At 33.8% G+C, this 26,745-nt stretch overlaps 1 protein-coding gene across 1 annotated transcript in view; it reads right to left on the reverse strand.

Moving 5' to 3' along the window:
• DNAJC1 (DnaJ heat shock protein family (Hsp40) member C1) overlaps positions 1-26,745 on the reverse strand; it is a 226,204-nt gene that overhangs the window by 128,129 nt on the left and 71,330 nt on the right. Inside the window, exons 4-7 of the mRNA XM_082742134.1 lie at positions 20,886-21,051; positions 19,919-20,016; positions 18,818-18,911; positions 6,169-6,259 (exon numbers count right to left, since the gene is read on the reverse strand). Coding sequence (XP_082598260.1) covers positions 6,169-6,259; positions 18,818-18,911; positions 19,919-20,016; positions 20,886-21,051 — 449 coding nt within the window. The remainder of the gene's footprint in view (positions 1-6,168; positions 6,260-18,817; positions 18,912-19,918; positions 20,017-20,885; positions 21,052-26,745) is intronic.

Genomic DNA, 26,745 nt, shown 5'->3' on the forward strand with positions numbered 1-26,745 from the left:
AAACACTGAGAATCCCAAGTGCTGATAAAAGGTACAGAGACTAGATCTCTCAGACCTTACTAGTAGAAATGTAAAAAGTTATATAGGCACTCTGGAAAATAATCTGGCAGTTTCTTAAAACTCTAAACATAAACCTGTCCTATGGCCCAGCAATTGCCTTCTGGGCATATATCCCACATAAATAAAGACTAAGTTCACAAAAAAACTTACACCTGACCATTCAGCAGCTTTATTTGTAACAGTCAAAAACTGTAAACAACCAACTATAATTGGTGAATGGTCAAACAAATTATGGTAAAGCCTTACACAGAATAAATAGGAACGAACTATTGATACATGGAACAACTGAGTGAAAAAAAGCCGATCTCAAAGGTTGAATAGTGTATGATTCTCAAAATCATATTCTTTAAATCGTATAGGCAAAATGACAAAATTAGATAGATGAAAAATAAATTAGTAGTTGCCAGATATTAGGGATAATGGGAGAACGGGAGGATATGGGTACGATCATAAAGGGGTAGTGACAGAATGGGATAGTGGTAACGTAAATACACACTTGTGATAAGGTAGAGAATTATATATACATTTTGTATTAATGTCAAGTTCTTGGTTTTCAGGAAGACACATAGGATCCTCTCTATGCTATTTTTGCAACTATGAATCTATAATTATTTCAAAGTAAAAATTTAAATAAAATAATAATTCAACAAACGATGCTGGATAAACTAGATAACCACATACAAAATAATGAAGTTGGACCCTTACCCACTATGAAATAAAGTCCAAATGGATTAAAGATCTAAATGTAAGACCTTAAACTATAAAATTCTTTGAAAAAAAAAAAAAGGGGCAAAAGCTAAATGACACTGGATTTGGCAATGATTTCTTTGATATGACAACAAAGGCACAGACAACAGAAGAGAAAACCGACAAATTAGACTAAAAGAAAATTTAAAAATTCTGTGCATCAAAAGACAATGTCAACTGAGAAAAAAGGCAACCCACAAAATGGGAGAAAATATTTGTAAATCATATATTTGATAAGGGCTAATATACAGAATATATAGAGAATTCCTAAAACTTAACAAAAAATAATCCAATTAAAAACTGAGTACAGGAGCTGAATAGACACTTCTCCAAAGGAACACCCATTAGCATGGCTACAATTAAAAAAAAAAACACGGAAAATTAGTGTTGGCAAAGATGTGAGGAAACTGGAACCATTTTGCACTGTTGGTGGGAACGTAAAATGATACAGCTGTTATGGAAAACAGTATGTTGCTTTCTCAAAAAATTAAAAATAGAATTGGGGTACCTGGGTTGCTCAGTCAGTTAAGCATCTGACTCTTGAACTCAGCGCATGTTTATCTCAGGGTTGTGAGCTTGAGCCCCATGTTGGGCTCCACACTGGTCATGGAGCCTACTTAAAAAATATTAAAAACAGAATTACAGTAAGATCCAGTAATTCCACCTCTGTGTATATACCAAAAGAACTGAAACCAGGGACTCAAACCGTCCTGTGTATACCCATGTTCATAGCAGAATTATTCACAATAGCTAAAAAGTAAAAGCAACCCAAGTATCCCTTGAAAGGTATTCAAATGGATAAGCAAAATATGGTATACACATACAATGGTATAATATTTAGTCTTAAAAGAGACGGAAATTCTGACACATGCCATAACGTGGATGAACCTTGAGGACATTATGCTAAGTGAAATGAGCTAGTCACAAAAGACAAATATTGTATGATCATCCTTACATGAGACACTTAAAGTAGTCAGAATCATAGAGACAGAAAGCAGAGTGGTGGTTGCCTGGGGCTGGGAGGGAGGCGAGAAGGGGGAGTCACTGTTCAATGCGTACAAAGTTTCAGCTTTACAAGACATTGCAATGTGATGGCTGTACAACATTTGCCATTTTAAGAAGACCACTACACCTTACTCAGTGTATACTCTGGCACAGCCCTCTGAGGATACTGCACCATCTCAGCGGTGGAGTACATAGACTTGAGGGCAGATTAACAATTAGGTCATGAAAAACAGGCAGCATAAAATAGCTACCACTAATCTGCATGAGATGCATTTACTCAATTAAGCAGATGGAAATGTTATTATGAACTCAGTATTCCAATGATGGTCTTTAAAATTAAGAAGGATAGGGGCAAATGAAATGCACACTGGGGGATTTGGGGTCTTTATATATTAATTCTAAAGTATACAATACAGAACACTGTAATGAAGTTAACAAAATTAATTAAAAGATTCTTTGCATGTAAACCCTTAGAGACTACATTAAAAAATACATGACAGTTTCTGACATTATTAATAATGTGACTGCTCTTTAACGTTTTTAATGTTGATACCATCACCTTTCCCTAATATACACTACTTATATAAAAAACATGAGCATTAGAAGTCTTATTACTCATGGCTGGTATGAGTATTATTTTTAATATGCTTTCTGGTATTTACTTTTTCCATTTTGAATTTTAATAACTGATAAATTAGTGATGACTTTTCAAAACTTTTAAAAGATTACTATGTATTTTTACTGGTAAACAGTTTTCAGTTATTTACATATTTGAAAATGTTTTTCTTTGCATCATCATCTTTTTTATTAGGCAATAACAACAAAGTGAGAATTACTAATCTGTTTGAAAATTTCTATCAAATGCTTCAAACAAAAATCTTCGAGTGATTTTGTGAAAATGGCCACAAACTTTAAAAGGAATTTTTACATGTGATAAATGTCTTACATTGTGATAAATATTTTATGTCTAACCCTTATTTTCTAAGTTGCAGTATACATACTTAACCCATTATTACAGAATTCTAATACATATGCCAAAATTATAACAATTAAGTGGTTTGTTACAAAAGCTACACAAAATGGTAAACTATGTCTACGAAAGCCATAAAATATATATTCACCTTGACTCTACAGGTAAATTCTGGATTAGCTTGATATTTTTCTCTTTTCTTATAAATGTGATTTCCCCCTTTCTGACTTGTCTTAAAAAGCTTTTAAGAATTTAATGTAACAATTGTACTTAAAAACAATTACATAAATAGTATACTTAAGAGTTTCACTTATTGATTTATTCAACATAGTTAAAACTATCTCAACAATTGCTAGAACATAAGCTTCTGTTTCAATTTTAGATTTAATATAACAATAATACAATCATTTTTCCATCCCTCCCCCTCAACCTTCATATGGAATCCTCTATTATCCTAAACTCTCCCCTCTTAACAGAAATCTGCTTTAAAAAATAATGTAGTTGACTTGAATATTATTATTATTATTTATTTATTTATTTGAGAGAGAGAGAGCAAGCAGGGGGAGGAGCAGAGGGAGAGGGGAAACAGACTCCCCACTGAGTGCGGAGTCCAGCTTGGAGCTCTAACCCAGAACCCTGAGATCATGACCTGAGCTGAAACCAAGAGGTGGATGCTGAACTGACTGAGCCACCCAGGCACCCCTGATTATTATTTAGTATTTATAACTGTTGAAACTTTTTGAATTAAATTATGTGCTCCTTGAAGGAGTGTTGTATACAGGATAGACGCTCATTAATATTTATGGATTACATTAATTCATATATTCATCTAATATAGCCATTTATTATCTGCCAGGACACCATAGTCAATGCTGCAGACATAAAGATGAAAAAGAAACTGCCCTGTTCTAAAGCTGCCCAGAAACCCGAGGGATTATAACAGGGAGAAAAATGGGTCCTTAAAGATGTCCACATTCTATTTCTGGAATCTGGCAATATTTTACCTTATATGTCAAAAGAAACTTTGCAGATGTGATTAAGGTTGAGCATCCTGAGATGGGAGATTATCCTGAATTATCCAAATTTGCCAATCTAATCACATGGGTCCTTAAAAACAGAGAACTCTTCCCAGTTATTGTGAGAGAAAGATGTGACTACGGAAGAAAAGTCAGACATCACACATGTGCCTTTGAAGATAGAGGAAGAAGGCTATGATCCAAGGAATACGGGGGGGGGGGGCTCTAAAAGCTGGAAGAAGAACACAGCCCTACTTGGTGAACCTTCATTTTAGCCCAGTGAGACCCATGCTGGACTTCTGACTTACACAACTGTGAGATAATAAATTTCTGTTTAAGCCATTTAATTTGTGGCCATTTGTGAGAGCAGCAATAGAAAACTAATACTGGATCATCAAGCCCAGCATGTTTTTTTGACACATAGGAAATTAAAATACTCAAAGGCACACTTTTAGGTAGTGTCAATGTACTCTTCGGATTTGGAGAGAACATGAATTTTCTTCTCTCTCCTCATACCATTGTCTGGTGCCAGGGTAAAGGCAGAAATAGTTATCACCATTTTTCTATATATTAAGTGTCAACTGGACGCTTACTATTCTAATGCCACAGCTGCTTTCTTCCAGTTTGCTTCGGCTAAATACAGTTGAATGCTAAATAATGCAGGTTTGGACTGTGTGGGCCCACTTATATGCAGACTGTTTTCAGTATATACTGTACAGCGCTATAAAAGTATTTTCTGTACCTTATGATTTTCTTTTTTTTTTTAAGATTTTATTTATTTATTTGACAGAGAGAGATCACAGTAGACAGAGAGGCAGGCAGAGAGAGGGAAGCAGGCTCCCTGCTGAGCAGAGAGCCCGATGCGGGGCTCGATCCCAGGACCCTGAGCCGAAGGCAGCGGCTTAACCCACTGAGCCACCCAGGTGCCCCACCTTATGATTTTCTTAACAACATTTTCTCTTCTCTAGCTTACGTTATTGTAAGAATACAGCATATAATATATAAAACATACAAAATACGTGTTAAATCAATTGAGTTCAAGGTAAGACTCCTGGTCAAGGGTAGGCTATTAGTAGTTTAGTTTGGGCTGCAGAAACAGCTTTTACTGTACACCCTCCTCAAAAGCACTCGGGCTGTTTTGTAACACTATGTGTGCTGTGCAAGTGTGTACATTTATAGGTGTGGGGTGACCAGTTATTAATTATTGTTGTGTTGTTTCCTGTGCCCAGATTGGTATCATGACACTGTACAGTTCTTTAGAAAAAAATTTTTTTTTATTTTAAAGATTTTATTTATTTGAGAGAGAGAGAAGAAGCAGGGGGAGGGGAGGGGCAGATGGAGAGGGAGAGGGAGATTCCACGGGAAACTTGGCTCTATGGTGCTCAATCCTAGGATTCTGAGATCATGACCTGAGCTGAAGGCAGATGCTTCACCAACTGAGCCATCCAGGCACCCCAATACCATGCTCTTCTTTCTGAACACAGGTAGGTAGAGGGAAAGGAAGTCTGAACCCCAAATACTCACACTGGAATTTTTAAAAGAATAGAGATTTCACTTCCACAAATTCCGTCAACAAGTATTTACTGTGGACCTCCTATTATATGGCAGGGTCTGTTTAACGTATTTGGATAGACAGAGCAGTGAACGAAACAGTCCCTACCCTTCCAGAACTTACATTCTATTGGGAGAACCAGATGGTAAATTAACAAATAAATTAATGTCAAGTAGTGTTAAATGCTCTGAATAAAAATAGAGCAAAGTAAAGGGAAGGGTGTATAGATGTGGGGAAAATGTAGGTATGGCAAAATCAGACCAGAAGACCAGGGCTGGGGAAATGCCTTCTTTAACTGTATATTCAACTTTTCCTAAAATCAGCAAAAAATGACTTTCATGTTCAAGAGAAAACTTCTTTTCAACATATTGATAATTTAGTCACGGGTTTTCTTGTTTTAACAATATATTCATGAAACAAAGACTTTGAAAGCAAAAATCCTTAATATTTTCAGGTTTCCCATTTACTACTGTTTTACAGCAAACTAAGGGATGAGCTGGGCAGACTTGGTGCTGAATATCAACGACAGTGAAAGCACTGGAGTATTTTAGGACTTTCTGGATTTTGGATGCCTCCTAGATCTGAGAAACTCTATGACCCTAAGCTGGTTTTATCTCTCCTCTGATACTGAACCACCCATGGTTCAGTAATTACTAATATAGTATTTTCCACATACAATAAAGAAGTAACTCTATTCAGAGGATGGTAAAGAAAGCACACAACATTTAGTTACTGCTATTTTAAGGGAAAAATCCAAATTTAAAAAATCAGATTCATATGATATTGTTAACACAACCAAGACAATGTTTAAAACTCACTTTGAAGTGTTTCAAGTTCAGCTCTAGTCAACGCATCTTCCTTTTTCTTCAATCTTGTTTCTTTATATTTAGCATAAAACTCCCCAGCATCCTTAGGAAAGAAGTTACAAACAAATTAATATCAAAATCAGTTTCTTTTGTCATTATTTACCACAAGATTTCATTTTAAAGCAGTATATTCATTTAACAAGCATCTTCCTTTGCTTGTTTTTAAATTTTATGATTAACAGAAGAAACTAAGGAAATGTTTATGATTTTTATCTCTTAGCTTATTTATTAAGGCCAGTAATTGCAGAAATATAAATTTTTTAAAGATTTATTTATTTTTTGACAGAGAGAAAGAGAGAGAGTGAAAGAGAGAGTGAGCACACATAGGCAGAGTGGCATACAGGGGGAGATACGAGAATCAGGCTCTCTGCCTAGCAGGGAGCCCAACATGAGGCTCAATCCCAAGGACTCTGGGATCATGACCTGAGCTGAAGGCAGCTGCTTTAAATGACTGAGCCACCCAGGCACCCCCAGAAGTATAAATATAAGTAAAGTCTTTTCTCTCAGTTATGGAAGAGAGGATTCTGCTTCCTGTTTTCCACCACTGTTTATTTTCTCAATATTGTGCCACTACATGGACAAAAAGCAGAAAAACACACTTGTTAAACTGAATTATTTAGTACAGTAAATTATATTACTGTGACCAACAAAGTACTAACACTACTTTTATATTAGTCCCTTAACTTTAAAAGATTTTCAAAATTATTATATGCAAATCTGATTATGAAACCAATATGATCATATAGATACAAGTGAAGTTGTCATTCCTCCTTCCTCCACACTTAGAGATTAGTTCCTATCATGGAATGTTGGGGATTGAGGACAAATACTTAGGTGTCAAAATAGAGGGCTAAAGTCTCAAGGAGTGGCACCCAGGTAAGACTCTACCAGAGTAATGAAAAAAGACTAGGACCTCAATAATCACAAGCATGGAAATAAACAAGTTGATGCTCTAGCCACATGAAGATCCCGACATGGAGAAAAACAGAATAGGTCATTTTCCACTACCTCTTGATTCAAACTTCATTATATAGCAAGATTCTTGTAGCTGCCAGGCCACATGGTGGTTTTTTAAAATGTCTTCACCTATGCTTTGCCCTCTAACGAGGGCAAAATGCTGCCCTGCCATTATTCTGATGAATTCCTATTCATCCTTGAAAACTCTACCCAAGTATCACCTCTTTGCAAATTTTTCTGACCTTCCCTGGCAGAGTAATTTTCCACTGCATACTGCTTTTGTATTTAAGCTCACTTCTAGGATTGCTTGTATCATGCTATATATTCTCTCCTAGAAAATGAGAAATTTGAGAGAGGGGTACTTGTATGACCAGAGCACAGTATCTGGCATAAAGCATGTACACAATATTCATTGAACTGAACTAGATCAAAATATATGAGAAATCTTGTAAAGAAAGAAATGAAAAGGCTTGATGACTGATGTGCAATAAGAAAAAAAGAGGTATCAAGGATAACTCTAGGGTAACATTCCCAGATTTTAAGATCCCTAGGGCAGATAAATCATAGACTCATTTGAGAGAGTTTTATTTTTTAAGGAAATAAAGGAACAAAATCAATTCTTGGCTCTATCTTGATTCAAATGGAAATACATGAATACTTAAACCCTAGAATGGAATTTTCTCTTTTCATCTATGACTGTCTAGGAGTTACAGCTTTTCTTAGAGTCTGTATCTTTTGGAGTTATATCAGAACTCTTCCACTTGACAGTGAATAGGTAAATAATAGGCATTTCTAAAATCACCGGGTCAATGTAATAAAGATTTAGCTCTTATTCTCCTATTCTCACTTTTATGTTCCTACCTCATTTCTACCACAAGGATTCCATAAGCCTTGGGTCAACGAAGCAATGTTATCATTTGAAGGGTATAGAAAAATCATGCATGCAACATACTTATCCTCCTAACTGTTGGGTTAAGGATTTATGGCCCCTTTACATTCCCTGTACCCCTAAAAACTTAACCCTGCAATACTATTATTTTCCTTAAGTCCTATCAGTCATTTATTGCTTGATGTGAATGAGTGAATGAGCTTATTAGCTTCTTTGCAGGAAGTTTTTAATAGTAGGAAAAAGAAAAGGTTGGGAAGGCACTGGGCCCTTGAAGGGAGTAGGAAAGGAGGCAGCACGCAAGAAAAAAGGTCACAGAGAAGTTATTCATGAGACGTGAAAGAAGGCAGGTTGAAATCAACCATCACAATATCATATAGTGAGATAAAATACAGTGATTAAGAGGACAGAATTGGGAGCCAGACTACCTGAATTAAGGTCTCAGCTCTGACATCTTAAAGCCTATATAACATTCAGCAAGTTACTACACTTAGTTTTGGGTGAATCATCTCATTCAGGAATGGGGATAATCACAGGGCTATTGTAAAGACCAAAGTGCTGATAGACGGGAAACACTTAGAATAACATCTAACACACAGGCTTTCTATATGTTACCTATTTTGATTATAACTTCAACCTTTTACCAAAAACCTTACTCTGTACCACAAACAGTTTCTTTTGCTTCACACTTCACCAAAACTCCTCCTGCAGACTCCTGTTATCTTCTTGCTTTCATGACTTTCTTTATCTGCACCCCATCCACGCAAAAATCTTTTATCAGGTAAGAGCAGCCTCTTCCTGCTGGTCCTACCAAATCTGAGTATTTCTCTGTTAATGTGGTCCTTCCTGCTACAACACAGAAGTCCAATAAAATTCCTCTTTAAAATTACCCATCTGATCCAAAATCATACTTATCTGAGGATCACTATGGACCTAATCACCTTAACGTACTCTACCTAATTCCAAGAGTTTTAACACATTCCCTAGTTTCACTCACATTTTGCTCTAGGCCAAGAACCTTTTATGATGTTATACCATTCCCTCCTATAATAAACCTTAGGATATTGCTGAGAAGAAGAAACAGTTTCACGCTTCCTCACCATTTGATCACTTTCCAGTTTGTCAGTGCACCTTAAAGTATGTACACCAAACTGCGCACAAGGAGGGCGGGAACAAAGCAGAATGTTGAATGCAGTAGACCTATTTGAGACCACAGGTTTCTTTTTTTTTTTTTTTTTAAAGATTTTATTTGTTTATTTGACAGACAGAGATTACAAGTAGACAGAGAGGCAGGCAGAGAGAGAGAGGGAAGCAGGCTCCCTGCTGAGCAGAGAGCCCGATGCGGGACTCGATCCCAGGACCCTGGGATCATGACCTGAGCCGAAGGCAGCGGCTTAACCCACTGAGCCACCCAGGCGCCCGAGACCACAGGTTTCTTAAAGAAGTAAGCCTTTCTAGGATGCCTGAGTGGCTCAGCGGGTTAAAGCCTCTGACTTCAGCTCAGGTCATGATCCCAGGGTCCTGGAATCGAGCCCCTCATTGGGCTCTCTGCTCAGCAGGGGGCCTACTTTCTCTTCTCTCTTTCTCTGCCTGCCTCTCTGCCTCCTTGTGATCTCTGTCAAATAAATAAACAAAAATCTTAAAAAAAAAAAAAAGTAAGCCTTTCTGGAGAAGGCATATTGTAATTATAGTCTGAAAATACAAGTTAGAAAAGAAAAAGGATGAGGAACACTTAAATGCTTAGAAATGGAGCAGAGGGTCTTCCCTCTTGCTAGGGGGATGGGGTAACTGGGTGATGGACACTGGGGAGATTATGCGTTGTAATGAGCCCTGGGTATTATGTAAGACTAATCAATCACAGACCTGTACACCTGAAACAAATAATACATTATATGTTAATTAATTGAATTTAAATTAAAAATAAATAAATGAATAAATAAATGGGAAAAATGGGGAAAAAAGAGCAGTTGTTTTCAAACTCCCCCCCTCCCATTCTTCAGGGATGGCTAATTCACATCAATATAATTGTCAAGTAGAGAAAATAAAGTCTCATTTTGAGTCTAGAATAAGCCTCAGTTTAAAACACACAAAAAAATTAGAATTTCTTATATATACAAACTTCTTATCCATCTTTGTGGACACTGCCTGAAACATAATAGAAGTTTAATAAGTACTCCATTAATGAATGAATGCTTACTTTAATCAACCAGGACTCTAGACTGCCAAGGTTTAGCTCTGTAATACTATATTAAAACTATGGGATTTACATGATTCCAAACAGACCAATTCTCAAGTAGCTTCTCTTATAATCACTATGGATGTAACATGAGCAAAAGTTTTTACCTTAGAAGCAACTCTTGTAGTACTTAACAAAAAAATTTTAAGGGCTCAAAGCTTGTCTACATAGATATGAAGCAGGGAACTGATTCTACATTGTAGAACTAGAGCCAACTTCAAGAATTTGCATGTTATGACTGTTCTTTGTAATCGTAAAGCCTGGCTCTTGCACAAGAAGACATAAAGCAGTTATATTTACTTATGTTTATTTACTGAACCACTATTATATATGTTGTACATTGTAAGGATAAATGGGGATTATATGATAAGGCAAGCAGCAGATAAGGCATATGTAAAAATAACTGAATAAACAAAAATTTGGAATATAACCTATGTGAGAACAGAGATTTTTGTGTTTTAACTTCTTCTTCTTTTTTTTTTTTTTTTTTTTTTTTTGTATTTCCAGGGCCTAGAGGAGCACCTGGCACATAATAAGCACTCAATATTTGTTGAATGAATTACTGGAAAAGAAAATGAAGCTCACCCAACATTCTATGTTTTTTTTTTTTTTTCAAGATTTTATTTATTTATTTGACAGACAGAAATCACAAGTAGGTGGAAAGCCAGGCAGAGAGAGCGGGGGAGGCAGGCTCCCTGCACAGCAGAGAGACCAATGCAGGGCTTGATCCCAGGACCCTGAGGATCATGACCTGAGCTGAAGGCAGAGGCTTTAACCCACTGAGCCACCCATGTGCCCCAACATTCTATCTGTTTCCCCACATTTCCTGTCCTCTTGAGATTAGGTGAGGTCATGGGACTAATTGTGGATAGGTTGTAGATGGAAATGTCATGTATCATTTCAAACCAAAGCATCAAAAAGCTCGTGCAGTCCTCCAGTTCTCTCCTCAACCATCGTGAGGAAGGAGGCCACATGTTCCAGGTGGGTACGGTTGTAATATGGTAAATATGTCATTATTCTGAGTCCTGAATGGCTGGTTAGAGCACGATGTCCTCTTTTCTATCAACCAGCGATACACCAGTAGCATAAACTAGAAAAAAATTTTAAGCCACTGGATTTTCAGGATGATCTGTACCTTGCCAAAGCCTATCACTCTATCCTTACTATAATACAAATAATAAGTGCTGTGAAGTTAATAGAATGTGTAATGGGAGGTTTTCAATTGGACTGATCAGGAAAGGCTTTCTAATGATGATGGCCATTTATGTAACCCTTGAAGATGTAATATTTCCAAGAGTAGTGAGTTATTAGATGGAGGATATCTGTATCAAAAGCTTTCCTTTTTTTTTTTTTTAAAGCTTTTCTTTTAACATTATTGACATGGTTCATTTAAGTGATCAAATAACATGCTGAGCTGGTACTGTTTGCTGTGTTTCAGTTTATTTTTACTTTTCCATATAAAGTTCAAAATATTAAACAACTGAAGGAAAACTTAGGAAAGAAGGGTGTTGATCTAGAGTGGTACAAGCAGTGAATTGCTACCTATCACCTATTCTATGGGAATAAGGAACATGGAAGAGCTCTGAGGACAGGTAACTACAAAAGAGATGAAGGATGTTCCATTTCTTTTTTTGATTGTTGGACAGCACAAATCTCCTTTGTTTGAAGCTTACATAAAACCTTTAACATAGAAAATACCGGAGGCACATTTCTAAAAATCTGCCCACATGGTCATTTACTCCATATCAAATTTTGTTCTCCCACTGGCTTACGCTGTAACCTCAGAATTACTAATAATGTGTAATAAAATTACAATAAGGAAAACAGGAAAAAATTTTAAATTGTAGACTTTCAATAAAATTTTTAAAATTTTTATAAAAACATTGAATTCACAAAAAAACTCATAAAATAAAATATTAAATAAAATAATTAAAGTAATAAAATAAATAAAATAAAATATAAATGAAAGAAAAACCCAGAAGCTATGCCTTCCTCTCTCCCTGAGTCAGTGGTACTCAAGAAGATATAAGGCCTATGAACTATTTTTTCCACTTGGGCTAAGAAACCGAAGAGATTATAGAAGTCATCTACTCAGCTCCAACTCAATGCAAGAATCCTTCTATAACTTTTATAATAATCAGAACCAGTCTAAATACCCTGATAGGGACTTTAAGACCAGAGAGCTTATTCATTCAGTATAAAGTGGTTACCTACCTAGTTATTCCACTAGTAGGAAAGTTTATTCTTTCTCAGCTTTTATATATCTCATATTTCAACATTTATTTTTGTTTGCTTTAAGTTTCACTTCTAGCATTTAGTAGTTATGTCACTTTGAGCAAACTGCCTCACCAATCTGAGTCTTAAGTATTTTTTATCTATAAAATACCGAATCAATGAGATTGTAGCTCTCTAACATCCTACCTAACATTCTGTGTTTTTAAAAATCTTTTCTACATCTAGCAAAAACCTAAAAACTCAACTTTATATTCTGTCTTTGGACCTCTGACTACTTGCATCTTACACCCCCCTTTCAGAGGGCAGAAGGAATTGATTCTTTGTGTTCTGTTGGGACATGTTTCCAATTTTCTTTCTCTGTCTTTCTATAGCAGTAGAGTTTCAGCCTTACAAAAATTCAGACACACTTTTCCATCTCTTTCCATTTGTTTGCATACTGCCTACATACAATATATTTGCAAAATTTTTTAGAAAGTTCTTAAAAGTAAACTTTTTCGTCCCTTGGAGAAACTGTGTTTAACTCTGCCTAGGAGAACAGGCAACTCAGCTTGCTACAATTGCCTCAAAGACTTTTAGAAGCTTTTTTTCACTGCTAATTAGCTGTGAATGTTTTGTTTATTTGGTTTCTGACAGAGCCCCAGCAAGCAGAAGCAAAGGGGCTAGAAAGGAAGGGCCCTGACTGTACAGCGGGTGACCTCCAGGCTCGTCTACAGTTGTAATATCCATGGGAGAAGCTTCTTGGGAGGGAGGATGCCTCCATTTACAGATGGTTCTGTAAAGTAGAATTTTCCCTTTACTCTCTTAGGCAGCTTTTATTTTATTTTTTAAAGCAAAAGCCACAGCACTGTGGAGAAGATTCCTCTATTTTCTCAGACACTACTCTTGAGCAACCTACAAATTCTGATAGTGGTGTTGCTATGCATGCTGGAAATTTCCTACAGTAATTTTTAGTCTGACTGTATTCACAAAAGATCAGCTTGGTAGTGAGAAAAGATGGGGCTGGGACTAAACAATGGGAAAAACATACAACTTCAGGCAATGTACACATAAGGGAATTTTATATTTTACAAATTATGTAACTAAGAAAAGTAACACAGCAGGTAGAGAGAAACTTGAATGTTGAATTCCCACAGAATCAAACAAACTATTAAGCACATGAATTCTGAATACCTAAGATCTGTTTCATCTCAGAAAGTATAGAGAACTATGAACAGACCATGATTTAGACTGGTAATCACTTAGGATATATGGCACTTACTGATTTTATATATGAGAAATTGGTGGTATTACCAATCTAAATTATTATGGGCCCAAATATATGAGACTCCAACACAGATAGGCAGTGACAAAAATAAACTAAGTTATAAGAGTTAAACTGAAAATATGCACATAGTATATTTCAATATTGTTTGCTACTTTTATTGTTATGAATATCAAAAAATATTCAAGAAGGGCATTTTGGAGGCCAGAAAAATTTCTTGGGATTATAGGCTGAAATTAGCCAACAGAGAAGACTTGTTTAGTCAAATTTCAAGAGAATGTATATTCCCTTTGAAACTACCATGAGAACAGAAACAGACTAGTAAGATTTAAGTATCGCTAGGGCTATACTTTTAATGTTAAAATTAAATTCTAGGGGCACCTGGGTGGCTCAGTGGGTTAAAGCCTCTGCCTTCGGCTCAGGTCATAGTCCCAGGGTCTTGGGATCGAGCCCCGCATCAGGCTCTCCACTCAGCGGGCAGCCTGCTTCTCCTTCTCCCTCTGTCTGCCTATCTGCCTACTTGTGAACTCTGTCTGTCAAATAAGTAAATAAAATCTTTTAGTAAAAAATTAAATTTTAGGCTCAAAGTATATGACACCTCTCTTGATATAGTCCAAGTTCCTTGTTATATTCTAGTTCACATTCCATGTCTTCTGATCATTCCACTTGCTTTCTGCACTAAACATATTTTCTCAAGTTTTCCTAACTTCTCTGCATATAGTCATGCATTTAATCTTCTCTCATCGCTCTATACACAGGCAAACCTTCCTTCTACTCATCAATTTACAAACACTCTACATTTCTTTGGTTTCTCATCTTTCTACTTGTCTGCATATGTGAGTACATGAATGATGTGAAATATACATTTTACAAAATACACCTCTACTTGGATATTTTCTAATCTGGGAAATGTTTGATATCTATTTAACATTATCAAATACTTTATATGTATCAAGTATAATAGTTGTTAGTTTTCTGATCTTACTCTCACCTATCAATTCTTACAATTTTCCCATTATCTTTTTCAGAACAAGGAAAGGGGGAAAAAAAAAAACAACAACCCAGAGCTGGAGGTAATAAGGACCTTCTTGAAAAGCAAAGGAAGCTGTCAAAGATATACTTTTATCTCTATCCAGTCTCATCACAGAACAACTTTGGGTCTTTTCGGCCCACTATGCACTATAACTTTTCCACTAGTAATATTATGTATGTGTCTTTGACAGATGTGTGGGATGGAAATACTTTGCTGTCTAATCAATAAACTTTATTCTGTCTAAATGGCCTTTATAGATTCCCCATATCAGATTTATCTATTAGAGTATAAATTCCTGAATGGTTATATACAGAGTTTGGAGAGTTGGAATATTGGCTTAGAAGACAGTAATGGGCTATGTGATATCTTCTTTTTTTAATAAAAAGCAGTTGTATAATGTTTTTCTTAGGTCTCTTTCAACCTCAACCCAGAATGACTGTATGGGAATTACTGTATCTATGAAATTATTTTTGCATACTACCCTGTACACAAAGTGGGCACTCCACTGTCAATGGTCTAGTCATCATTCAAGACTCAATTCAAGTGACTCTTCTTTGTAGTTTTCTTTGGTCACGGTATATAGAGACAATCTTATTGTCTGATCATCTACAGAAGTCTTTTATTTATATTACATATGTGAAGCTTATATACCATACTGTATTACAATTATTTTAATTCATGTATTATAATCTCTACATGACATAAGGTCCCAGAAGGCATATTCATCTCCATGGCTCCTTAAGAGTGCCTTGTTCTGACATGTTTAATAAATTTTTACTGAATTGTCTAACCTATTTATCTAAATATATAACTTAAAAGAAGCTTTACATATCAAATACTGATGTAAATATTGTAATGTGTAATTTTTTGTGGGAGGGATAGAAAATAATTTAGATAAATTAATCAGGTTATAAGAAGTTTTCTTAGGGATCTTAGCTGCCCAGTAATAAACAGTGAACTTAGGAGCATAACTGAACCAGAACTGCCAGTTTTCCAACTCCCACTGGATAACCATTCATGTATATGAAGTACAATAAAGGAATGGGTATTTAGAGGAAGAATAGGAGGAAAGAAGTTCGAGATGAACAGCTGTTGATATGATAAGGAGAAATTTAAGTATGGATCTGGCTAGTGTAAAGGCCATTTGCTAGAAGTCTCTGAGTCTCCCTTTGGACCCTCCTTCTTATCCAATAGCTCTAAACAGAATCCTTGCAGACCAGTTTTAATGAATTTCACGGAAGTCAAGGGATTCACAGACAGAAGTAAAATTCTCTTAACTGATATCTGCTTAACTAACTTATTGCATGATTATAGGAGCTGGATGTGTCGATTAATACTTGTTATTGTAATTATATGATTCAATTTAAGTATTTTATAAAAAAGGTGAAAAGTAAGTAGAAAAAGAGAGTTGTTTCTATGAATACCAAGTAGATGCTTTGGGAAGCTCAATAAAAGAGTTGCTGAAAATGCTGTTAACTAGATATAAGTCTGTCAATTATGAAAACCGGGAAATAATAAAAATCTATAAGGATTATATAATTATATTGCTTTGCAAGAGTCTAGTTTAACTCTTCTTTAAGAAATCAAGTGGAAGTTTGCCCCTAAAGAAACCAAGATTATAGATGCAGTATACACAAGGAAAAACAAAACAATGGCACTATATCACAGGAGTGGTGAATAAATGTAAAGTACATGCTTAAAACACTTGACGTCCTCTGTATCTTTTTTTTTTTAATATATACTTAGAGCTCTAGTAGGGCTCTTTTTTGACTACTGCACCAATTAACCAACCCAGACTGCTTTGGGTAAGGAGGGCTTCTCAATTTCGTAAGTATCTTATTTAAGACCTCATCACATCAAAGCTTTAGTATAGTGGGTAAGGCATATGTACTCACATTATACAATTTTACGGGTGATAAATTAATGCAAAGTTTACAGTAGATCGAAGAAAAAAAAAGCAGAAAACATCTAATCCTAACAGCAACTACTCAGTACTGCTTTGCTCAAGCTGTTTATCAATCTGCAATACTTTCACTTTCACAGTTTGTATCATTCTACTGTATTACATTATTTTGTTAGTGAATGTGAAAAAAAAAAGTATCTTATGTCCCCAAAGCAGAATTAAAATACCATGTATTTGCTTTAAAAAAGGAGAATTGTCTTATTTTTATTCTTGGAATGAATTTATCAGAAAGAAAAAATTAGAACAAAATTTAAAAGTGAGATTTACAAAGATTTTAAAAACCTAATGCCTAGCATCTCAAAACTGAAAGCAACAGGTATCCCCAAGTAAGTAAAAACTTTAAAATGCAAACTGATCCTACAGTTTAAGAAAGCAGAGTTTCTAAAGAGATTATAATTTTTTTGTAAAATTACTAATTTCTGTGACTATAAAAAAAAAGTATGGTGAGGCAACACCATCTGTTAGCTCTAGATACCATGGGGAGATAATTAAAATAATACCTTATAAATCAAAGCCCTCTTAATATATTGGCTCTGTTTTTATGAATCACTCTGCATACTAACCAGAAAATGTTAATTTTACCAAGTAAATGTTTCAAATGGCTTAGTTTAAAATTACAAAGAAATGTTTCAACTAACATTTTGTGTGATATTCTATTTACTCTGCCTCATGACTATAAATTCATCTACACTCTGGTTTGATTATTGCAGATTCTAAAGCAAAAAACCCCCCAAACCAAAATCCACACTTAAAAAAACATTAAAATATATGTCCTAAAATATTTTTTGGTCACATCCTCTCATACACATATTGGTATGGTAAATATACTTTACCTCTCTCTTATTAAGACACATACATAGCATATAAGGATTTTGGGTTTTTATTCAAATAAGTAAGATAATATGCTAAGCAACTTATAAACAAAAGCTTTTAAATTATCCAAATACTGTAATTTTCTCTATTAGCTATAAACAAAATATATAATTCTGTAAGCAATAACTATTAAGATGAACTATTTTGATGGAAGATAGGTAAATAATTTCGCAAAGTTTAGAAAGAAACACACTAGCAATTTTAATTTCATTTTCCCCTCTAATATAAAATTTTTATTGTAAAAGGAAGAAAGAGAATAAAATGCAGAAGTTGGAATGATTCATTTCCTTAAATGATTAGGAAGAACAGTTCTGATATGTGAAAAGAAGTGGGTAGGACCGGGTAGAAATTATCTGGCTCTCTCTCTTTTTTTTTTTTTTCCCTAAACATTTTCTGAAATGAAGTACTTCCTCCCCAAAATTAAAACTTAACCTCAAAATTTGTACACCCAAACTATTATTATTACATATACTTTTAAATGTTATGTTTATGTGTTGGGAATTTTCTAACCAGATGTAATAATTAAAATTAGCAAAGCAATAATTTAATAAAATCTACATTGGTATGCTGAATATTGAAAAAATAAGAGAATTACCATAATGGTATGATACAGATCCACATTCTATTGTTTGATCAAGACCGACTAGCAACAGAAACTGAGTACCAATATAAGATAAAATATCTCCTCTTCAAGTCACAAATAAAATGGAAAGCAACGTATATTTTTGCATAATTATACAAATGTTCATGTAAAGTGTTTTTTTTTTTTTTTTTAAATACTGTCTTCTTAAATGCATTAAAATAATAGGTGACTGGCTATTTTGAGTCCTGTTCTTATTTCCTGGATATGCCTTAAATGTTGACAGTGAATTAAATTTTTATTGCTCTTGTATCTGTCTTAATGATAGTATTTTTTTCTTTTTTCTGATGTTTTGGAATTCTAAGGTGTTCTAAAAGCAATGTAATTGACAGTTACAGGAAAAGATACCTAAATAATTTTAGAACTATTCTAAATAGATTTACACTTCTATCAATTCAATCACCATTATAAAGCACCCACTGTATATCAGCACTCAGATAGCAGACATGGGTACAAATTATTTCATGAATAATTAAAATGAAAGCATCTAATATTATATGAGAGAGGTATGCTTTACCTGGATTAGATGAGGCAATGCTTTTAGTGTAAGGCAAAACCAAATTCCCAGCTTGCATGGAAGCAAATCATGCCACTGTGGTTTTGTCAGTAATCTAAAGGAAAAACACAAAAACAAAAACAAAGAAGCAAAATATAGAAAGAATGTTGGGAGACAAATATTTTTATAAAGATCATGAATTCTTTCATGAATTATGAAATGAATACCTGTTTCAACAAAAGTACGAGGAAATTTTTCAATGTAATACTTATGACCGTTATCACTACATTTGATATAGCCTATCATGAAGTACATTAGTACTTACACATAAGTGCATTAGTACATATAGCAACTAAGAGAATTTAGGCAAGATTTGGGGGAAGGAGACTCCTAGACAAGTTATAAAGCTGAAGAAACAAAAGCCCTCTTTCTAACCTGGACTTTTCATCAGTTCTGCAAAATGAATTCTTAAACCTTATGATTACTTCAGCCATAAAAGACTAAGCATCATCAGAGTGTTCCCAAGTGCTGACAACCAGATATGAAGACTGTAGTATAAACAAACCAATACATAAAAATTAATGTCATTTGCAGTTCACTGAAGCATTACTCACTGATGTCATCAGAACAGAAGACAGGCAGAATAGTCTCTGATCTCCATCTCACATTGATCCAGTTCCTGCCCTGCTGTGTGAACTATTTAAACCTTTTATTTCTTTTTATGAATCGATATTAGAAATGGTATCTTTTTGAGTGTACTGCATATCACGGCCTTTCTACATATTGTCACTTCTGAGCTAAACACTAAAGTGATAGATTTTTTTTTTCTAGGAATACTTTATTTCTAAAGTTCAGTATAAAAATTTCACAATGATAAGAATTTGGGAGTTTGATTATTTAAACATATATTTACACTTTCCAAGAGAAAAAATCCTGTGGAACTTTTGCCTACGATTAGGACTTGTCTCATAAACTATGGCACAGTACTAATCTTTCAAAAAACCTACTACAGATGTAAGTATTACATATCTGAAATGAATATATATATATATATATTAAGTTGAATCATATCAAAGACAGTTTAAAAGTTTCAAATTATAAAATATTTTTATATGCTCCCACCTTTCATTTTTTTCTGAAGCACCAAGTTTTGATACATCCACACTCTTGCTGCCTGTCTTTTTTTTCTTTTCTCTTTTTTTTCTACTAAGCAGTTCATCCTTAATGTGGAAAGAATTATGGTTACAGGTTATCATTAACATGTACTCTTCAAATGTTATCAAGAGTCTTCTGTGAAGGGTAAACATTATAGAAGAACATTTATGCAAATGTATGTAGGGTCCAACATGATTAAGTAAAATCATCAATCTTTAACAATAACTGTTGCCATGGCATCCAGTTCTTAAACACACATGAAGTTCAGCACTGTCAGTCATGTGTATCTCCATAGCAATCAAAGTTTTCTAAGAGGAGAAAGCATTCAACTTACTTTTTCTCATTCATCCAACTTTAATAATGTCACTTCAAAAAGAATGAGTAAACAGATGCTAATTTATGAATACTGATAAATATGTTTGATTATCTTTAGCAAATAAAAGTTCAGAGCTGAATAAACTATGTAATGGTATGTTAAAATAAGAAAAGTGTAATTTTTTCACCAACTGATCTCTGAAATTATAAAATTATACTCACTTTAAGTCATATATTTAAAACCTTTAAAGTAAACATTCTTTATATAAAAGGCTATAACACAAAAATTTCTAAAAATGCTTTTTACATAAAAATATTTGTTTGGAAGGTGACAAAGAAAACATGGCTGTACCTTTTAACTTTCAGCTCGATATTCGGGCCTTCACAAAATTTTATGACAAACTCAAACGCCACATTTTTTAAAAAGAAGATTTTTTTCTTGTGTCATGGGTTCTTCTTTACTTAGAAACACATTGAACAGTAAATACTGAGTATAAAACTTTTAGGATAATAAGTATATATAGAAAACTTGAAATTTCTATCAGTTGAAAAATAAAATGTCTGAAATTCCATGTAAAATTAAGGAGGCTAGATCATTTGATTTATTACCAATACTTACCAGTTGTTTTTCCAGGTAGATTGACCAAACCACAGCATAATGACCCACCGTGAGAATAATGAACAAAAGTAATGCCAGCTCAGCATTGCTCATTTTTCTCACCCGCCTGTAGTAGAATACAGGCTGTCGCCAATCTGGAAGTCCATTGATCAGAATATCATCATACCTACAGTAGCAAATACAACAGTTTTTCATGGGGAGTTGAAAATAAAAGCAAAAAAATTAATTCATGCCTATACTTAAGAATAGGAAAGAGAAAAGAATTTTCTCCAAAATATATAAAACTTATGTAGATTATTAGCATTACAATGGCCTATAAATTCAAAACACTGCGTATAGTACAGTCACAGACAACCCTCAAAAAGATACACAATAATATACTGTGGATACCAGACCTGTGTTTTACAGCACCCCAATGACGTGACTTCTGGAATGACATCTAAACTAACGAGACATATAGTCTACTTCTCTATCATAGTCTGCAGTAAAGACCCTACCACAGAAGTCAGCAACAAAAGGAAAGATCTTAACAGAAGAAAAATCAAGATAAGAGGCTCTTTGTTACCATGAATTATATATTAATTGAACCAAATTCAGGATGAATTTTCTAGTCTGTGCTATTATTTCCAACCCTGTACTATAGTTTAAGGTTGAAATATTTATATATACTATTTTATCAAAGCTTCTTCATGATTAGAAGCCTATGAGTACCTTTTAATTTTGTATTGCTCAAATTCCTTTAAAGAATAAAGTTTCCAAATTAAAAAGAGATGGGAAACAACCAGTGTTTATGTCAGATTTCTCAATAAAACTGTTTATTTGTAAACATTTAAGTGGCAATTTCCTCATTTTTGGCTTTGCTGGAAGCTTTTCTAGTAATACATTTTAAATCAGCTTTCTTTAGAATAAAATTTCAACTGAATTGAAGTTTACCTGTAAGACCACTACGAAGATAAATATTTTTAAGGTTAAAAATCAGGAGTAACATTTATGATTGTAAAACTCAAAATGGTCACACACAAACACTGTATGTTCAAAACACACAACCTGTTAATCTTAATTGAACACAACTCATTAAATATTCTAATCACACTATTTCTCGAATTAAATCTTCACTGAAAGGCCTAATTTGGTGCAACACATTGACCAAAATATTTTAATTAAAAATATTCTGAGTTACTCGCAGGCCTAATTACAGGAATAGAAATAGGGCCTATATTGTCAGGCAGGTCAGTAGAACTCAGTAGTAGGTTTTTCTCAAGTAAATTGACCGATCTAGGAATAATAGCGCAGCTGCTAAACTGCCAGTCTTGACATGTAAATCAATTTAAATGCAACAACTGCAGTAGCTACTTTGATAGTTATTAAATTGATACCTTGGAGATATGCTTAAAAAAAATAAGCACAGGATTTATTATAGGCAACTTCTTTTTTTAGTAGAAAAATATTGGTTACAAATTTGAAATATATTTTATTAGCAAATCTGGAAAACCTAACATTTAGATCAACTTAGATTATTAATAATAATGGCAGATCAGAATAACCAGTGTTCAAAGCAGAAGACATTAATTAGTACTAAACTCTTAAAAGGCAATGTGCAGTGTACAATAGTGTACAAATTAAAATATGGTTGTGTAGTAGCCGGACGACAAAATTGATGTTAAATGTTCTCCTTTTAAATACACAGAGCAATTCTTGAACACTATAATATCAAGATAAAATAATAAGATTTCATCAAAAACTATCATTCCTGCCCTCAAAAGTTTGTTTAAATTTATCTTTGTATAAATTGACTCCGTTTAAATTAGAAATGGATTGACAAAAAGGTTTCAGGATTACATTTGAATGAAGGCCAATGAATGTTAAATCCTGAATTTATCCTAAATCTATATTCTACTCTAGATTTGTTCATAGAAATAGAAGTGAATATAAAAATCACTATTTTCAGCTTATCTGTCCCAGGAATTAACTTCATGTAAAGTGGTTATTAACAAAGAACATCTAAGGAAATGGTGACAATTCCCTAAGAGCATTAATAAGTATTAAATTTGTGTTAGATCTAAACTGTATTGGAAGAAAACATAACTCATAGCTATGAATCTTATCCCACATATTTTAATCACTATCATTGTTAAAATGCTATGTATGTATTAATAGCTACATTTTTCTACCCCACATACAAGTTGTGTTTAGTGTACAGCCAAATTCAAGACAGTAAAACCTCATGCACTGAACACATTAAATAGAACCAGATATTTACTAAGCTATGTTTGCCACTCTAAACAACAGTCTCCAAGGATTAAGCTTAGAATCAATGCTCTATTGATTTTACTATCAATGAACATTATGGCTCATACGACTGGCCATTTTAAGGGAAGATAGCTTCTATTATAGTTCACTTTTTAAGAATATATGCTGTTAAAGATAAATCACTGCTTTCCTGAAACACTGAAAAATAAAGATATTTCTTAAAATATACCGAGACTATATTTATAATTATTTAAGAAAAAGATGTGTTGACAACTCATAAAATTTAAAACATCACTGTGTTTTGCTTTTTCTATATTTAACACATAACACTGATAAAATATTCTGTAATTCAGCTTGTACAAACTGCTCTGAATAACCTGTTAAAACCAGATTAAGAATATGCACATTATCATTATAAGAAAATACAAAAGTAAATATGTTTGATGAAAATATTACTAATGCAAAAAATGATATGGAGTCATAAAGGCTAATATCTTGGAAATTAAAACACTGATTAACCAATACCACATTCAACATATGATTTAATATATGTTTACTTTGATTTTCTTAAAATGTACCTGATAAACATAAAATAATGGTTATGTAATCATTAGTAAATTTGATTCTACAATCTCAATTTATCAAATATATTTAGCCTAATATAAACATTGGAAAGCCAATAAATCTAAAAATGTTTAAATTACCAACAGAAAAAATGTTATGTAAATATAAAATATTCTCATATTTTGAAATGTAAAACAGTTACTATGAAACTAAAATAGAAAACATATGTTATGAAAACAAATACTTAAATAATTCTAGCATGTGCCTAAACTGGGAATTTCCCATCATACAAAATTTGAAATTTTAGTTTAAAAAACAATAACAACAATGACCATCTAGGTCACATTTTGGACCCAAGAGTAAAAATTACCTACACAAAGATCATAAACAGGAAACACATCTAAATTAATCGATCTGACTCTCCTTTAAAAATGTATACTTATGCAAAAACTTGTGGAATATAGCACTTTCTCTATTCCATATAACAGGTATCTTATATATTCTGATTAGAGAAGATACTAAGATTTCTTACTCTCAGGTTAGTGTATATTTTTCTTCAGACACATCTATAATCAAATTTAGAATAATGAGGTAATGGATTTGTAAATGTTTAGCATACTGAGGCTGAGATAACTACACTTTTTGCTGAATTTGTAAGCAAAACATGATTTAGTAAACTAAAAAAAAAATCCAACTTTTACAAATAAAGTACCTTAAAATAGACCAAAAATCTCCCCAAAATTTAAAGTTGCACAACTGGGTTAGCAAAATAATATTGGTTAAAAATTTATAATAGATTTTAAATAAAAGTGATATACTAATATTACTAAACCATAATCTAGTGTGTATATGCAATGACTAGTATCTACTTGGTACTTTTTTCAGCTAACACTCTCGGCACTTGCACAGAAATTTATGTCAGACTATAGCTGAGCTGCTTTTCCCCAAATTAAACAAGTACCTGGGAGTTGAGAAAAGGCTATTATGCCTTCCTTACACTAGCCACACAAACTTGTTAGTTGCATACTATAGTCTATGTTTCGGGCTGAAAAAAAAAGGCTTAGAAATTTATTCACAATCTCACTCCTAAGAATCTATTCAAGAGAAATCAAGAAAAAAAATCTGTTCAAAGACTTAAACGTGAGTATTCATAGCAGCATTGCTCATCGTAGCCCCAAAGTGGAAACAACCTAAATGTCTATCACTTGGTGAATAGATAAACAAAAGTTGTATACGATATGGAATATTACTCAGCAATAAAAAAGAATTATCTACTGGTATATGCTACAATGTAGATGTGCCCCCAAAAGAGTGTCACAGAAAGAAGCCAGATGCAAAAGAGTACACATTACATGATTTCATTAATAGGAGATGCCCAGAAAAGAAATTTATAAACACAGGAAGGAGATCAGTGATTACTTGGGTCTAGGAGTAGAGTGGGGATTGCCTGCAAACAGGCCTCAGGGAATGTTTGGAGGTGATGGAAATGTTCTAAAACTGGGTTGTGGTGTCTGCACAACTCTGTAAATCTAGTAAAAATCATTGACTTGAACACTTAAAATAGGTGACTTCTATGTATGCAAGTTATACCTAAGGAAAGCAGTTTAAAAATAAAATTTGCTTTTCCTTAAAAAAAAAAAAAAGTTATCTAGTTTATTTTATCTACGTCATTGCTATTCTCTTTCCTACCAAAATTAAAGAATGCACCTGATTTCAGTGAAAACACAATTCCTCATAAGGGAAATAAATAAAGAAACATATATGACAATTTTCAAAACTGCGAATTCTTGGGAGGTTACACATTTAAAAGTACTTATTTAATGAATATTTATAATAAATAATTCTGATACCAAAGAGCATTTTTTAATACCAGCATAAGACAATATTCCTTTAGAAGATAAAAATGACTGCTGGATTTTTCTTCCTAAAGGAATTAGAAACATTAGATAATTGTCTGGAGAGGTCCATTTCTCCTATATGTTTAAATACACATAGGTCACCTGGCCTCAGGCGTAAGCTTTAGAGAAGTGATTCTCAGCTTGATTAGTTAAGATTTTTGCCTCAAGGAAAACCAGTTACCAAAGAGTTACTTGTGCCTCAAGGGGTATAAATACTACAGCTGTTTATGTAACTGTCAGATTCATTTTTTTCTACTAACACTGTAAAAACATTGCAAAGGGAACGAATCCCCCCAAAAATGTTAGATGCATCTATGTCAATGAAGAAACATTTTATACAGAAGAAGTGATTGTTCTGTAAAGATATAAATGATTTTTTCAGGAACTGAAAGAAATTGTTACAAAGTTAACTGACTTTAAGGTAACAACAAACAAAAAGACAAAATCCGATGCCAAAGACATAGGGAGACTAAATAAAGCTATCTTTACAGACACATTCTTGATGTGTGAAATAAAACTAGGGGCTCAGGGAGAGAAAGCAACTAGAAAATATGCACAGAACGACCAACACTTCTTTCAACACACTTCTAGGACTCTTTCAACACTATGGATTATCTCAAACCAGAGGAATGTCTGCTATGGTATCTGGACCAATGCCAGCCCTTGTTATAAAGCAAGAACACTTACAGAGGATATCTTGAGTCCTTGCTTTGCAATCTGACAAACTGAGGCATTCAAATTAAAGAGTTAAGATGAGAAGCAAGAGTAGTAGCTAACATTTTAGGATATAGAATAATTCCAGATAATACATTCAAAGAATTTTTTTTTTTAAAGAAAAGATTAGTCTACACTAGCCTGAAATAGAAAATATCAGCCTGTATCACACACTATTGTTTTGTGAAATTTCTGCTTCAAGTGTGTGAATGTGCACCTGTGTTCTGAGGCATGATGCAAAATATGCTGCCCCCCGCAATATACTTACTGTGGGTCTGACTTAAGAAACTTGGAAACCTAATGCAATAGTGTCAATGCATTCCACACATTCTGAAGGAGCAAAGGAAAGGGGCCTTTCTGCAATCTCCTTTTACGTCACTGGCACTATAAACTATGTATAAATTTATTACTACTCTTCTGAAAGGGCCGCAGAG

Source organism: Mustela nivalis (assembly GCF_964662115.1).
Source record: "Mustela nivalis genome assembly, chromosome: 7".
Taxonomy (NCBI): domain Eukaryota; kingdom Metazoa; phylum Chordata; class Mammalia; order Carnivora; family Mustelidae; genus Mustela; species Mustela nivalis.